The 17,363-nt window shown below is 31.5% G+C and overlaps 1 protein-coding gene across 1 annotated transcript; it reads left to right on the top strand.

Annotated features, from left to right (window-relative positions):
* Positions 1-1,281: 1,281 nt before the first annotated feature.
* Positions 1,282-2,668, top strand: LOC124375130. The gene is made up of 2 exons (XM_046833238.1): positions 1,282-1,414; positions 2,237-2,668. Exon 2 carries the CDS (start codon positions 2,244-2,246, stop codon positions 2,565-2,567), a length of 324 nt encoding a protein of 107 aa, XP_046689194.1. The 5' UTR covers positions 1,282-1,414; positions 2,237-2,243; the 3' UTR covers positions 2,568-2,668.
* Positions 2,669-17,363: the final 14,695 nt, after the last annotated feature.

Here is a 17,363-nt window from a genome sequence, read left to right as displayed (position 1 = left end):
TAGTTTAACGCCCGAGAACTAGTTTGCGTTGTATTAGCAGGCACTTTTTTGTGAAACTAAATGAAAGAATTTGATCATCAGCCGTGCTACTTTTGATGTTGGTCAAAAATAGGGAAGGCGTCGGAAGTTTAAAAATAATTAATAAACACACACATTTCTCATATTTTTTTACGTTTCCACACTCAAAAACCAACTGTCAGACACATAGATAAAAAGTTTATATAAGCGTCAGTCAACCACATGAGTACCGATTATTTGGTGAAAAAAATACCAATTTTCAGGATCTGCAACTTGGCTGACGGTGGTATAATTGTTATTACCTTGTTAAGAAGTTGCATTCGTTAGGTTCAATTCAGAGAGTAAAGGTAAATTATATTACAAGTTTCTGAGAAAAACAATTAATACTTTGTATTCTTTTAAAACTCTCCCTTTTGACCCTCACAAAACTAGTAAAGATGAGGCTCAGTATGTTTCTTAAGGGAAATTCTTGTATTAATTTCATGGAAAAAACTAGTTTATATGCTTATACAATGCAAAATTGGTCCTCAGCTCCTACATTACAAGCAGAAACAATCGGTACACGGCTGCTTTGTTTAAATCGTGAACTAATAGCGATAGGTAAACGGTTGTTTTGTTTTAAATAGTAAACATACAGCGATAAAGTAAATGCCTGTTTTGGTTTTATATCGTTTAATGAATGTATAGGTGATATTAGTTTCTGTTAAACATACAACTATAGATAAATTTCAGATCTACTCTTCCCAAGTTTGGGAATTCGGTGAATCAAGAAGGGTCAGTACAGTCGAAAACAACGCTCTTATTTTTAAATTAATTTCTCTTACTCTTGTCCGTCCCTTTTTATACAGGTAATGTAACAAGTATCAGCTCCAGATTTTAAAGAACAATGCATTTGTTGGTAAAATAACAAAACATTAAATCTTTGTTGAAAAAGAAATATCCATGTTTAAATGATAAATATACAACAATAAAGTTCTTCATGAACAACAAACACATTATATTCCACTCCTTATTGTTTGATTAACAACCTTAAGTTGGACGTGCAGCATTTTGAAAACCCGATATTGTAAAACATTTAATAACTTTCAATTAAAATGATTTAGGAACATACTTAATATGTTCCAAGTAACATAAGTAGTTTATCAAGAAAGAAATAAAACTATTTCCCATAGTAATTTTGTTGGTTACGGTGGCAAGTAATATTCTACGAACTTTAGTGTCGGGAACTACAGCAGGGGTTCACCGTGATAAGTTCTCGGTAGTAGAGTTCATCTGGCTGCGATAGGGAATGTGTTTATATGTCGTATCTAAGCAGCATCATACAGTAGCTCACAACTCTCAGTACTTGACAGTCTGTCAGCATCTATATTCCTACAACTACGGTACTTCCTCAATTGTAAGTGATTTACTGCAATTTATACTTTTTGTTTTTATTCTATAAATATAAAATAATATACTTAATATGTCACCCATTTATACCGGATTATCTTTATATACATGACTTCGTAATTTTAAAATTAGTAGAATGTAAATGGTGAATTAACCTTAAAATGTGGTAGTTATTTGTGATTCTTTATCGCGCGTGCTCTGTAAACAAAGTAGGTCAGGTAAGGTTTACTTACATAAAATAGATTACTAAACAAATTTCTATGAATTTATTTAAAAAAAAGCCGTCACTAATAAGCGCCAAATATATATGAAACAGATATTTTAAGAATTTTCTGAATCGAATAGTTATTTAGAGTAGTTTTATCAATTTGCACATCCAGTAAATGAAACGACTTGAAATGAATGTGCATTAATTACATGATATTTATAACAATTAATAAATCACAACTTTTGAGATTATCTGAGATAATTTTACATTTTACACAGTAACTACAGTAGATGGGAAACAAATTTATTAATGGAAAAATCCGGATTTACCGAGAATACCCGATTATTAATTATTTCTAATTCTGTATGTAATAATAATAAAAATAGTCGTACAAGTAATAAAATATTATAGTCAGTTCGTAGCCTTATATAGTTTGCAAACTGCTAGCACTTCATTTTCAGGAGTTGTTTGAAGTAAGCGATATACAGATACATGCAAAATGTATTATATGAGTTTATTAATAGAAAACACCAATTCTTAGATAACTTAATTATTTTGTTATGATTACAATCTGTTTTCTATTGGTGTGGCATACCACTGATTTAATAATTATTGTTACAGCCTAACAATGAAGGCAACTCTGCTCGTTGTGCTGGTGTATGCGTGTGTAGCGGCTGTCATGTCTTTTCCACAACCGGAGGAAAAGAAGGACGAAGGTGGTTGGGCGGTGAGGACAGACACTACGAGGAACGGCGGCACTGTGGTGCGGGTTGACAGTAACAAGAAATGGGACGTCACAGACGACGGTAGGGTACAAGCGGAGGTTCACAGCCACTGGGAGAGGACTTACGGAGGCCCCAACGATGGCCAGAGAAACCGCGGCGTGTGGGTGGCAGCATTGGAGGCTCCTGGGGGAAATGATTTTATCTCAGGTCTTAAGAAGGATCATTAAGCGCAGCCAAAACATTTTTCTTTTTTGTATTATGTAAATATTTCCTGCATAAACAATTGTGTATCTAATGTACAGTGTAAATAAAATTAATTATATGAAAATCTGTTAATTTTTTATTGACTACCATCATTGTTAGGGAAATATTGGAAGAATATTCAAAAGATTAATTTTATATAAAAATATCCTTGCAGATATCAAAAGTGTGTTTAATATTCTGAAAAAAGATATGTAGTGACAGAAGACGATTATTGTGCTCCATTTTAACCGTTTATAGCGTACCAAGAATTCAAACGGCTTATATGTTATATATTAAGAATGAAGTATGACGATCTATATTCTATTATACTTAAATAAATCTACATAACGTATGCAATATTCAGTGCAAAATGTGGAGTATGAATAAAAGGAAAACATTTAAGATGGGACATGTTATTCGAAAGACCAATAATTTAAATATGGAACAAGAACATAAAAGGGAACAACAATGAAAAGAGTAACATTGTATTATTACAATAGTATGCAAAATAGTAGTTATTATTAATTATCGTAAAATAAAATGTATGTGCCACTGTAGAGAAAGTTTCCTTGTGGTGAAGTGTCGAATGTTCATTGGGTGGACCGATGCTTCTAGGTGTCAAACGAGGCAACTCAAATAGGGATTCCCTCGCCTTATTAAAGGGGTTTTTGATAAGGTTCAAGTAATTAATTGGTAATTGGGAGAGAGAATTTTATAAATTTTGGGCGTAAAATGATTTGTTGGATTTTATGTTAAAAAAAGAAAGTTGAACATCCTAAAACTTTAAAATTGATGAATTTTTGCTGTTAAAATTGGCATTTGTAATTTTTTTCTTTGTTTCAAGCTGTTATTGATGATAGATAAAAGGATGTTAGGATTTTGGAAATCTGCCATAGGTTATTTTAGAAAATGTTTAATGCAAAAGTAGGTTGTATTTTTCTTCATGAAATGTATACTAATGCGCGGAGCCAAACAACGCTTTACATTTTTTCATATAAATTACCTCTTCTTAAAAGTCTGTGTAAAATAATGGACCAAATATGAGACTAGAATGTTGACTATTCTTGATTAAGTCTTCGTTTCTCAGTAGTTTTAAAATCAACCCATAAGTTCAAGACGATGTCTGATATAATAAAATGTAGACAGAGGGGTGAAGTCCTAGGATGAGATCAGTGGATCCAGTGGTTGACTGGTCTGGGCTTTAAAGTGTTTTTGTATTTTCTGAATTTTGTAGTGGAACATTCACTAAAAAGCTCCCATAAAAGTGTTGCTGAAAATTGTTCTCATCTTGGAACTCTGTCCTATTAGCTCCAAATGTGTTTATTATCAATCTTTGGTTTTATCCTAGGGCATCGCTCTCTCTCTCTCTGTTTGTATTTGATTTTACATCGGGCATTTAATAACTCTCTATACCAAATTTTGTTTAGTTCTTTTCAATAACATAGCTGCATTTAATGAAACCTTTTTCTCCTGGATTTGCTCTTTTAAGCCCAAAATGAGCTAAATATCGCAATTACGTTTTTACTTATAAAAGAGTCTTCTCTGTAGCACATTTTGTAACAATATTAAGACAATGTATGTGTTACCAGACTTACAAACAATATACACTGCTTATCGACTATTTTGGTTGCTCTTCGTTCAGCCCATTAAGTTTTAATAGATTCGTGTCTCAAAAACACCAAAATGGTATTCTGTTTCTCAACAAGAACTTCTGAGGACATATGAAGTAACGCTGTTCTTGAAATACTCGCACATATGCTGATTAATTAAATTATTTTCTCATAAACAAGCGATATTTCTTATATGTTCACAGAAAAGAAAAGTAAATTTAAATATAGAATAATAGCGGCCTTTCATAGACACTAGTGTTGAAATTATGTTTCTATTGTAATACTTTAGACGTCACGGCTATAGTTAGATTAATTGAACGAATTTTCAGGAATCGCGGAAAAAACTTTTACGTAAAGTTAATATTGTATTAGACTATTATATTAATCTTCCCTTTAATAAATCCCAGCTCCATATGTAGGGTTGTCTGGGTATTCTTCTTTTTGAAATAAATGTTCTAGATGGATTTTTGCCAAACTTGCTTTTTTACGGCACTTCTTTTCAATTTCATCAACGGCTTTTTTGGCTTTGTGAATTCTAATTTGGTCCAACCTTTTCATCATCTTGACTAGCTTGTTGCCTGGTGATATACCTAATTTGTACTTTGCATCTAACAATAAATAATTTGTTGTAGCATGTTACTGCCTCAAATACTCCCATTTCTAAAGTTGTTTTCATCACAAATGTAGTTTTGGGGATCCGCGACCATATTAAGCTACACTATTCAGTGATTTATTAGGATTCTGAGTGCCCCCACGCAGGCACTTTTTTTAGAAGGTTAGGTTCTGCCAAGTCTCTGAATATTGGCTTTATTTGTTTCGTAATTATCTTGGGAAGATAAAACTGTTTTTTATGGTCATAGAGCTCGTTTTTTTACGCCAACACCTTATTATATTTACACCAAATCCTTTTGGGCAAAGCTCATGAGAGGTGCAAAATTAAAGGTGCAACATTTACAAAAAACGCTTATAAAACGAGTTACATTGCAAGGAATTGCATATATTTGGTCTTAAAGTAATCGTGAGATTCTAAGCTATATATAAGATAATAAAACATCAAAACAAAAAAATTCGATAATTTTTTACCAAAAGGCCATCCGACTCCCCTTAAATTAAATAAGCTTACGTCGTCAATCCAACTTGTTTTGTCAATGTTGACTAGTTTTAGAAGCGCTGTCCATTATCAGGTCATGTGGTCAAACAAATACAAATCGAACACGTCGTAGAAATGAATAAACGTTTACACATCGCAAATGAATAAATAAGCAAATAAGTAAAATAATTTGTGTTATGTTAGATTTCTTTATTTTGACGCTGTATTCGATTTTTAATTACTTGATCACACACGATTTGATAATGGACGGGTGTAAAGTGAGTTCACGTTTGCATTTGTCAGGGTAAAGGGTCAGAGGGTCAGAAACTCTGGTGATAATTACATAGAGCTGATAATCAACTAGCTATGAAGCAATATTTTATATTAAGGAAAATATATGATTTACAATAATTACTGAAATATTTGTTATATATCATTAGACGAAAACTATCCTTTAAGCCTTGTTATGGTTCAGGTATTTTATTTAGTCGAAAGAATAAGTCATTTTTTAATATGGCCTACACCTTATAACCTTATTGTGAATATTTTAAGGATAAAAATTGGTTTTAGTATCACAGCGTGTTGAAAAAATGGCCATAAATATAGATGGGTTAATACAGTTTTCACTAGACGTAAATGTCCTTTTATTTTTTACTTCTCTATATTATCTATACAACCGTATTCCATGATTGGAAAATCAGGAACATAAACGAATATATCCTATAATTTTGTTCTTACGATAATGAAAACAAATGTTTAAACAAAACTTTTAATAAAGCCTTACTGTGTAGGCATACCTTAAAGGCAAACAATTACTGAAACTCTAGTAAAAATTACTTTTAGCGCAATTACACTATTTACTTTTATTACATTAACATAAATTAAGAGTCGGTAAAATAACGATAGTCACATTTTAGTTAACAATAATAATGTTTTTTGTTGTTTTACAAAATTTTTGAGCTAAAATATGCAATCTTTGCTGAAGCGTAGGGGTAAGATAACCGGTGGCTTATTATTTGAGACGCTATCGGTTCGATTCCAGAGTAGATCCCTACAAAATTAAAAAATGGGTTTGGATAAAGAACGTGGCAATAGATTAAAATGCCTTTGGCGAAAAAATAATCCGTATAAAAGACGTAAAACCGATGTTGCTAATTTAAATTCATTCAATAGCGTCTGAAGACAAAAAAATACATATATTTCGTACAAATATTATCCATTAATATCAATTTCACAAAACAAAATTCGACAAAATTTCTCAATGTTATCACGTACTCATAGTGGTCTTTTGGAAACGATTGTGCTCCACAATTTCAAAATCATGTCTGCATTCTATTACAAACAAATCAATAACTTATTGCCAGTCTGTAACGAAATTCATAACACTTTTAAATAGAAACATTTAATTCAGTGACAATATAAATTAAATATTGTATTGCATACAATATCAAATATGATCACTGAGAAAATCATGCAAAAAATTCTTAACAAGAACTATTCGATTGCATGGCTTTGTCCCACTGGCTTTTAAAACATTCAATTGCTAGAAGTAGTTCCAATAATTGAGGGATATTTTCTAATTATGTCAGGAGTGCTTGGGTTACTTTAAAAACGATGTCGTTTCCGTCTGTTACTACGAGAAATCGCCTGCTAATTCGCCAGTACAATTATTTATTTAAGAAACTAATAGCAGTTATAAACAACAAAAATTCTGAGTTTTTGATGAAACCACCAATACCACAGAGTGTGAAGTGAACTAACACTACATGCCATAATTTTAATGACATAAAACCTCCCAAACACAGAGTAGAAAATAAGTTCACTTACAATCAACGGAATAAAAAGGAAATGTACACTATTCATAAATTACAATAACATGATACAAAAATAGTTTATTACAAACAAAATCGTCATAAAACACTTGAATATCAAGTAGAATAAATAAAATCCATGGATTTGGTAAAATGTTGAAATTAGTTTCATATTACAAAATTTAGGTAAACAAAAATTTTTCAAAGGACAAACTCATAACTAATTACAAAATAATTGCGTCTTAATCGTCTAAAAAAATGAAGAAATGGTTGAGCAAATGAACGAATTATTTGCCCCAGGAGCCTCCAATGCTGCCGCCCACACCGCGGTCTCTCTGGCCGTTGTTGGGACCTCCGTAAGTCCTCTCCCAGTGGCCGTGAACCTCCGCTTGCACCTTACCGTTGTCTGTGACGTCCCATTTCTTGTTTCCCTCAGCTCGCACCACAGTGCCGCCGTTCCTCGTGTTGTCTGCCCCCACTGACCAGCCACCGTCCTTCTTTTCCTCTGGTTGAGGGAAAGACATGACAGCCGCTACACACGCACACACCAGGACAACGAGCAGAGTGATCTTCATTGTTAGGCTGTAACCAATAAATTAAACCAATTAAGTAATTTTCAATTTTAAACGGGTTGCTTAATCTTACAGAATGGAACTGACTCATGATTTACACATGTGTTTAATTATGTTTTTAAGCTAACAGTCTATGAATTGTTGTAATCCTGTTTGTAAAGCTAGTTAAAACCAACTGAATGTGACTATTACACTATTTTTACTTGAATTCCATTGTAATTATGTATGTAAGTAATCTAATTACTTGAAATCCTTTACGACTGTACGTTAAAATAATTATTTATAAAATTGTTGGTTTTGATTTGGGGAGGGGGAATTAAAACTTTATAAATATTTTAACAGATAAAAAAATTGTATTCCCCAAGTAGCACTGAATGTTTGGAGCAATATAAACAGGGATCACGTAACTATGATAATATTGTTTTATTTATTTATTTTTTTGTTGCTGAAAACAGTAATGTTTGAAGCAAACCGACTAAAAGTCTGATAGACTGCATTCAAAATGAACTTGTAATATATTGTCATAGTAAGTTAATTAATATAAATTAAAGTGAATTATTAACAATGTATATTGAAATTAATAGGTATACTACTAATACTAGCTGAAACAAATATATTACTAGCTTATTTGGGTGTTTTGGGTATTATCTAGTTGGAAAGTATATAAAAGTCCGTCTTTCTAGGTATTAAGCCTTGTTTCGGGTCAGAATTTTAAAACTCATTTATTGAATAAAGATACATTTTATTGAAGGAAAGTAATCGTACGAGTACGTATAAATATTACTTTAAAACTCAATCTACATGTGAGTATTTTACAGCGTTTTGTATGAATAGACAACTATCAGGATGTTACAATTGCAGTGCCAGAAATTCTAGAAAATTTCTAACAAGATGTATCCTAAAATCCTAGGGTGATGCAATTTTGTTCGTTTCCTATCAAAACCAAATAGATGATAAATACACTTTTTGTTAGTGTCATTTATATCAGAATCTACAATATAACCGGTGAGAACTGTTCTGATATATTTCTCTATGAACGTATAGTAAAAAAAACCATTGCTAAGGATCGTCCAGATTAATAAGCATAAAAATGTCATTTAGATACGTGTCGAATACCCATAAGATTAATCAAAAGAAGGTTTTATCAATGCTGGTATCGTCTATATTTTCGTGAAATGACTTCTATTTATTGCAAAATAAAAAGAGTTCATGTAATATAATTAAATAAACGAAATTATTCACATCAAAACTTCACGATTAAACGAAGTACCTTTATTTGTTGTATTAATGAATAAAATAATTTATGTTAAGATGAAAAGACAAAATAAGTACCTGAAAGTAATAGTGATGCTGAAGAAGTTGATTTGCTGAAGTAGCAGTAGGGACTGACGCTGAGAGAGTGAATGTCTTGTATATTTATATTCTACAGATCAGTCGGGGAACTACTCTGCTCCTGTTATTCACAGAACCTCAGACGCTGACCCGAGCCGCGAATTTCCTCGCGTCTGCAATGACATCATGTCACCTTGACCTCTCTCTCGTTCACTTTCTCTCTCTATGCTCTCCGTCTGTTTGTAAACAACCGGGAAATTACGCTGGTTTTATACACAGTTATGTAAATGTATATCAAATTTAATAGAATAGAATTAATATTATTGCTGACATCTAGATGTTACTGTTTATTGTACCTATTTAATAATCAGTTACAGTATTTTAGTTGTTGCAGTTTAATATTATAGCTTGAATAGGACTTTTATTGGCTGAACGTTAATGCAATCTATCATTCGAAGTGTTCATCTCTGTCTGTCCGCAAGATATCTCGAAAACAAACTGATCTATTGGCTTAAAAGTTTGCATTCCTTTGTTTCTATACAGGCAACATTGAGTTCAATGATAGTGCATGGGATTTGGAGGAGCGTTAGCGAATATTTTTACTTTCATGTATAACGACCACGGCACCTAACACATAGAATAATAAATACATTTGTGAACAAAACAGTTTACTATTATATTAGATTTTATCATGTGACTTCATAGAAAAAAAGAGTGGAAAATTAATGATAACAGTCGGTGACAATTCACGGACAAATTTTAAATATCCACTTTGAATTTTTTCTCGAAACTTCATTTCTAAATAGACAAGAAAGAGCTCTATGATGGCGCATGTCCAACCGTTGGAATTTGACTGATCGTCATTAAAGCCTATCACTTAGTAAGCTGATATAGTTTCTCTTTTGTGTCGGGGTAATCTAGAATCCGCAGGACACCTCGAGAATGAAATAGACTTGGAATTTTGTATACAATTTCAAAGTATCTTGTTATTATTCCAAATATCAAAACATTTTATGTATATTTTTATTTTTATCAATAAAACAATAAAGAAGAAGATAATCTATGAAGATTTTATATATATATATATATATATATATATATATATATATATATATTACTCTTCAATAATAAAATCTTCAAATGTTTAAATTAAACAGTTTCCATATTTCGGCTTAAGCCGTCTTCAGGAAATTACAAAAATATAAATAGGGCTATAAGAACAAAATAAACATAAAATATCAACACAGAAAAATGAAAATTAAGATAATATATGGATTACAACAAAATAGGCGTAAGCCACACCATGTGTCTAGTAACAAGATATCTTTAAATTGCACACAAAATTTTAAGTCTATAGCATATATATTTTTTGTATTTAATATTGAATTAAGTCAAGATCTTACCTACGAAGATTATAATTTTGATATAGCATAGTTTTTAAACGATATTGTTTTTTATTTGTTTTAAGCTTGGTATTAACGATGGATATTTTAAAAGGATAGTAAAATTTCAGATATTTACCATCGTAATATGTGACCGTGTGTGTGTGTATCGTATATGTGTGTTCGTAATATGTGTTGGTAACGTAGTGTACTAAAATAGAACACTACGTTTCGAGAATTTATATCTATCCTTTTAAATCTGTGATTAGGAGTCTAAAAACTCCTAAGATATTATACAAAAACGTAAACTAAGCAGTATGGCGATGTATTTGACAGGTACTAATTACATTTGACAGAATATGTTGTACAACAACAAATCAAGCATATCCTCGACAGTTACAATAACAGCATTGACTCCAAGCGGTGTCGAAACAAGACCTTAAATGTCGCCAGGGAAGGTAAAAATATGTTTTTTTTAACGCACAACATATTTAGTTGTAAAATTGTGTTTAGTGTGTGGCAAGTTCATCTCTATACTGTTAGGTTTGTTGTCTATGTTTATTATAATACCTGAGGGTTTTTGACAACTGAAGATGAGGACATTATTTAAATAAATTTTCTCTCCCCCCCCCCCTCTCCCTCATATATATATATATATATATATATATATATATATATGTGTATGTATGTATATATATATGTGTATGTATATTATATATATATATATATATATATATATGTGTATGTATGTATATATATATGTGTATGTATATATATATATATATATATATATATATATGTGTGTGTGTGTGTGTGTTTATATATTTTTTTATAAATTTATTGTATTGGTGATTTGTGTGCAAGAAACAATCTACTTGATTAAGAACATTTCCTAAGATGCCATTCTAAAACCGTTAAGCATATTTTTGAGAATGATTAGTTTATATGCGTTTCTTATTATAGCCTTTGTATATGTTATTTACGAGAGGCTACTAGCTGGGTGACCGCGACTGCCTACTGTAATGGTGCCATAAATAATGTACAACATAACTGGCAGGAGTGGCGGACCGAGGGCAAAGGTTACACCTGATTGTATTACATGTGATTAGGGCTGTGGCACGAGCACACCTGTGTAAGGTCGATAGTTCCCAACCTCATATTCTTCTGTGTCGAGTGTACGTAGACCTGTTTCTAATTTTTAAAAGTTTTAAATTGAATAGTCCGTCTTACGAGCTAATCAAGTAACATTCAACTGTTACTAAAAGCTTTCGGTTTGTAATTAATTGATCGCTATTTCATGAACCCAATGTATAATACATAACCTATATTAAGGACAAGTGCACGTGCCTGTCTTCTCTATCTCTCAAACGATCTTTCAAATTTTATGATAAATATAATATTTTGAACTAACACTTAACACTTAAACACCTACGAATGGACGAAATAGCGTAGTTAAAAAAAACACATTTAATTTAGGATAAAAACGGAAATGTGATATATTTTTAAACATTCAGATTGTAATTCAAAAGGAAGTGTAATGTTGATATAAGATTTAGTGCGGCTAACTACGTCATTAACCCCCAGACGGGGAGGTACCCCCACCCCGCCCCTCACCAGTAGAAGCTAAGGATATGCCATGCCGGGGTGTCGTCAATCGAGGGACTGTAATATGACGTGTCAGCCGCGTGCGGTGAAATAATCGCCACACCTGCGATCTCTCAGCCGCGGCATGCGATACTGGGACCGGCGACCCAGTGGCTCTGACATTTATCACTCGGACGCCTCAATTCATTTCTGGCCAAATTTGTCTAGTAGACTGAAAATTTTTACAGATTATTTACAAATCCACTCTCTAAAACGCATTTTATTTTCATAAAAATGTGAAGGTCTGTTTAAAATGCAGCTCAGAAGAACTAACTTAGTTGGAGCCCGTAACAAAGAGTATAATATATTTCACAAATACTGGAAAATGGGGGGCGGGTGTTTCCTTGTGCGAGTCGTCAAATCAGCACTTTAAAAAGACACGAACCGAAAATAAAGATTTTTCTCGCGAATTTTGAACATTATTTTTCACAATAATACATCATAAGATCAGTGCTATGATTGTTATTAATTTTATTTTGTGCAAGAATCCATGCGTGTAATCACAAACATGACAACTAACAAAGAAGTGACTTAACCTCAACAATGGCAAGAACAAATAACCTGCTTTTATTTTTTAAAGCAGCTGCTGCATTTAATAACACAATAAAACTAAAAGTAGATTATCCCCGCTAGTGAACATTCTTCTTTTGGAAAATTTAATATCCTGGAAAGTATTGCGGAAAAAATATTTTCTTGTTACAAAAGTGTAAAACACAATTAAGAAATAAGGTGTCATTGCTAGTTTGGGATGTTGTAATAAATTAGTTGATATTAAGTTGGTTAGTGGACGGATAACCCTTTTTTGTGTAAACTAAACAAAATACTCTCATAATATTAACATTGAACGGGCTTTGGGAAAGCCCTATAATCAGTTGTATTATACATTCACATTACACGTCTAGAGTGCAAGAGCTTACGATTGAGACAAACTATGTACATAAAATAACAGTCTAGAAATCAATGTATATTTTAAAACTTCCGTACAAAAAATATAAAAATCCTTCTAAAAACTACAGATTGATGATATGATATGTCACAAATTTAATCCAAGAATGCTATAGAATGATAATATTTCAGTAATTGCTATTGAAAACTGAAGGACAGCGAAGTTTAGTCTTGGATTCTGAGATCTTAGCTATTAGTGCGTATCTGTGAGTAGAATGAATGTTTGTGTAGATTTATATAGGTAAGTAAATTATTCGGATTTATCGAGACACACTGAATAAATTAAAGGAATGCGTTTATGAATATACGTTTCTCATCCCATATTTGGTGACAGTAAAATATGCCTAAATATTAATTTAAAACAACGCATTTTAAGCCCTCAATATTTCTTAACCCCGACAAAATTGAATATTTAAAAATTTAAAGACAAAGAAATAATGGAAAAATATTTAAACTGCACGTTTTAATGAATAAAACTTTTAGTAAATCTCTGAGTTTGAACATTCTCATTAATTTTTCACACAAAATTAAGTTTCAAGTTTAATTTCAATGTTCTAAAGAACTATTAAAAAAAACTCGTAAGTGCGCAAATAAAACAATCATTCCTACCACGAATAGTGTGTGTTCAAAGTGAAACAATTTAAAAAAACAGTATTTCTATCGTATAAAATAACTTACCTTAGTTGGATATCCCAAGATAACGAAATATTCATCAGAAAGTATAAAATTCAGAAAGGAAGTGTCATGCTTATATTTCAAAATGGACCATTAATTTGTCCTGAGTACGGGGATGTACGGATTAAAAAAACCAAATGTATACATCATGTAGGATCAGTATACATTTCAAACTATTGGACTTCGGTGTTACTATAATGGGCTATATATAATTTTCGTTATTGGAATTATCTAACAAGCAAAAAGGCTAGGTTTTATTGCAAATAAATAATTAACATTCAAATATTCAAAGCATCTCAAAACTGTGTTTTATAAACAGAAACTTACAGAAGAAGTGCTAGTTTTAGATATTAAAGTTATTGTGATTCGACGTTCTATTGAAATTCAATCTAGAGTTTAAATTATGTCAGTTTAAGCTTGTCATTGTAGTGGTATAAAACTATATACCTATAAGTGAAACAAACTTTCTTTTTGTATGCGCATAGCATCAATATATTACAGTAATAATTTTAATTATCATTCTCTAATTATTTTTTCTTTATAAAATTTAATGTATAAGAAAACGAGAACTTGTACCATTGATATTGCACTCCTGGATAAAATTTCAAATTGTTCATTACTGAAATGTAATTTGTACTTTGAATGAATTTTATATAGTTTATTCTTCTTACTGATAGGACAAAGTGCCCACGACCAGTCGACAGCGAGAACCAGACCTCAGATCGAAATAACACAAATTATCCAACCAACGTTTTTACTGATGTAGCTACAACTAAACTACAGGTATAATAATTACAGACATAAAGAACAAGACTGACATCAAATTTCATTTTTTATTAAAACATAAAAACGATAAACATTATATTTACACTAGTTATACTTGAATATCAAGTAACGCTATAGGTGTTAGATTTTAATAAAATCTATTGATAGTATAATAAAAGGAACAATTAATTTTGTTATAGTTTTAATACTATTCAAATTATATGTGACAAATTAAAATAAAAAAATCTATCTATAATTAAATTATTTGCCCCAGGAGCCTCCGATGCTGCCACCCACGGCCGCGGTCTCTCTGGCCGTTGTTGGGGCCTCCGTAAGTCCTCTCCCAGTGGCCGTGAACCTCCGCTTGTACCTTACCGTTGTCTGGTGACGTCCCATTTCTTGTTTCCCTCAGCTCGCACCACAGTGCCGCCGTTCCTCGTGTTGTCTGCCCCCACTGACCAGCCACCGTCCTTCTTTTTCCTCTGGTTGAGGGAAAGACATGGACGGCCGCAAACACACGCACACACCAGCACAACGAGCAGAGTGACCTTCATTGTTTAGGCTGTAAGTAGGACAAAAAATCAATACTTACGCCAAACAACTCGAAAACTTAAAATATTTTGTATTATCTACAACATAGTTACAAACAGGTCTTCAATTGGACACTTTATAGATATAAATCTACGAAAATAGGTTTCAGATATCTATTTATATATTTTGAATGAATTGAGGTTGGTCGTCACACTCATACCACAATCACAGTAACATAGTGGACCTTATATTAGACTGTAAGAACCACGTGAGATTCGACTTTAAAATGCTAGTTTATATTTTAATAATCTACATGTTTTCATAACTGTGTTAATTAAGGTATAACCTTTCAATACTAGTGTGTTAAGGGCATAATGATCTTGTTTATGGTCCTTAATATTGTAACATGACTATATCAATTAGTGAAATAGGAAAATGGAAATTCAAAACATGTATGTGGTGCTAACAATTGATATTGGGTATATTATTATTTAGTAATAATTTTATAATTAATCTTGGAAATTTTAATTCTTTTAACGGTTGATGGTTTATAATAAAACTCTTTAAGGAATCTTTTATTAATTTACGAATGGCTTGTTATTAGTTACATTTTTGGAATAATTTGTTTATTTTTACTTCAGAGGGACGTTGATAGGAAATTTACTTTTCCCGGTCTAAATCACTTTGTTACAAATCATTTTATATATTAGTATTCTATTGTATTTAAATAGAATATAATTGAATAACTTCTACGAAAATGCAATAAATTGTTCGATTATTATTCAAATAAAACATATCTCACGATATACTATGTTTGGTTTTCAAACGTTTATGATCCATTAGCAATTAGAAAATTTCAAAACTAACATATTGTAAAATAATCCTATGAAATTAAAATATTTTAAAAGTGATTAAAATACTTTTTCGGCCAGATGGAAAAAGATATGATATTTCATGTAGGCTACTTCCTTCAGTGCCACCTGAATCTTAGCGGATCTTTGAAGAAGTTTGTTACACGATTAAATAATGGTATAATAAGTTAAAAATTTCAGGTACGACCACGATTGATTCAAATATAAAAATAATTATTGCTGTAGTTGAGTTCATAATGGTTGGAATAAGAGCTTAAACAAGTTATAAGTTTAGTCTATCAGCAAACTAAAAGCAGTCATTGAAACTAAAATATCTCTCATTCTCTGTATAGGGCGATTTTATAACAATTAATATACGATAAATACCAAAATAATTAACACTTGAAGTTATTGGACTGAAATCAAAAAATTCAGCTTGCATACTTTGTTTTAAGATATAGTTATTCAAATTAAAAGGGCTTAAAAATAAGTATATATTTAATTATTTAATTGGAACGTAATTTAAAATTCAAATTAAAACCCAATTTAAAAAATTTTGTATTAAAAGAAGTAATTATAATAATTTAAAGATTAATCAATAATAATTTACCTGAGTTTTTGTATAATTCTCACGTAGATGGCTGAGATGCGGTGCTGAATCGGTAGAAGGCACAGTGGAGACTGATGCTGATGGAGTCAATGTCTTGTGTATTTATACCAAGAAGCCGGGGAAACTACTGCTCCGGTTATTCACAGAGCTGCAAACCTGTTCGCTGATCACATACGAATTTCCTCCTGCGGTGATGTCGTAATCATATCACTCTGACCTTAACCTCTCTTCCCCTCTTTTCTTGATAAATTGCACTTTTTAACTGTGTGTGCATTGTTTACATATTGATTTGATGATACTTTGCCTATTGCTATTACAGATTATTCGTAAAATGTTTGCAAATCATCGTCGATAAAGATTCTTATACTGATCCCTAAACCACCTAGTTCATAACTGTGTATTAAGTAAGAAAAGTACGTTAAGTACAGCATAACAGGTTGAAAAATATACAATAGCAATGCAAAAGTATGACTGAGATAAGTACCGTAATTTCTAACTCACTACATATAAACTTAGTAGGCTATGGAAATTTTACTTACACGTACCTAGAATAATTTCGATAGTCAATACCAAATTTTATTTCTTATTCAATGTAACATGTTTTGAGCAAATATTTTACCTCAGCTATTACAAATCTACAATTCAAATGTTACATTACATTTAGAACCTACAACTTCATATTCACGCTTTTTAATTGTCACAAGGATTTGAATCTTTAATTGAAGTCTTGAGACGGGAGCCGTTTCAAGCTGACTTTCTTACAAAGTTTTTGAAGTGTAATATAAAGTGTATTATAAGGGGTTTTTGATAAGGTTCAAGTAATTAATTGGTAATTGGAAGACGAGAATTTTATAAATTTTGGGCGTTAAAATGATTTGTTGGATTTTATGTTAAAAAAAGAAAGTTGAACATCCTAAAACTTTAAAATTGATGAATTTTTGCTGTTAAAAATTGGCATTGTA

Source organism: Homalodisca vitripennis, unplaced genomic scaffold (genome assembly GCF_021130785.1).
Source record: "Homalodisca vitripennis isolate AUS2020 unplaced genomic scaffold, UT_GWSS_2.1 ScUCBcl_13853;HRSCAF=24279, whole genome shotgun sequence".
NCBI classification, from domain to species: domain Eukaryota; kingdom Metazoa; phylum Arthropoda; class Insecta; order Hemiptera; family Cicadellidae; genus Homalodisca; species Homalodisca vitripennis.
The sequence above is the reverse complement of the archived record's forward strand: the minus strand, read 5'-3'. Positions and strand labels throughout refer to the sequence as shown.

What these genes read in the sequence shown, in the direction of transcription:
- LOC124375130 (XM_046833238.1), top strand. Translation starts at nt 2,244, where the DNA reads ATGAAGGCAACTCTGCTCGTTGTGCTGGTGTATGCGTGTGTAGCGGCT.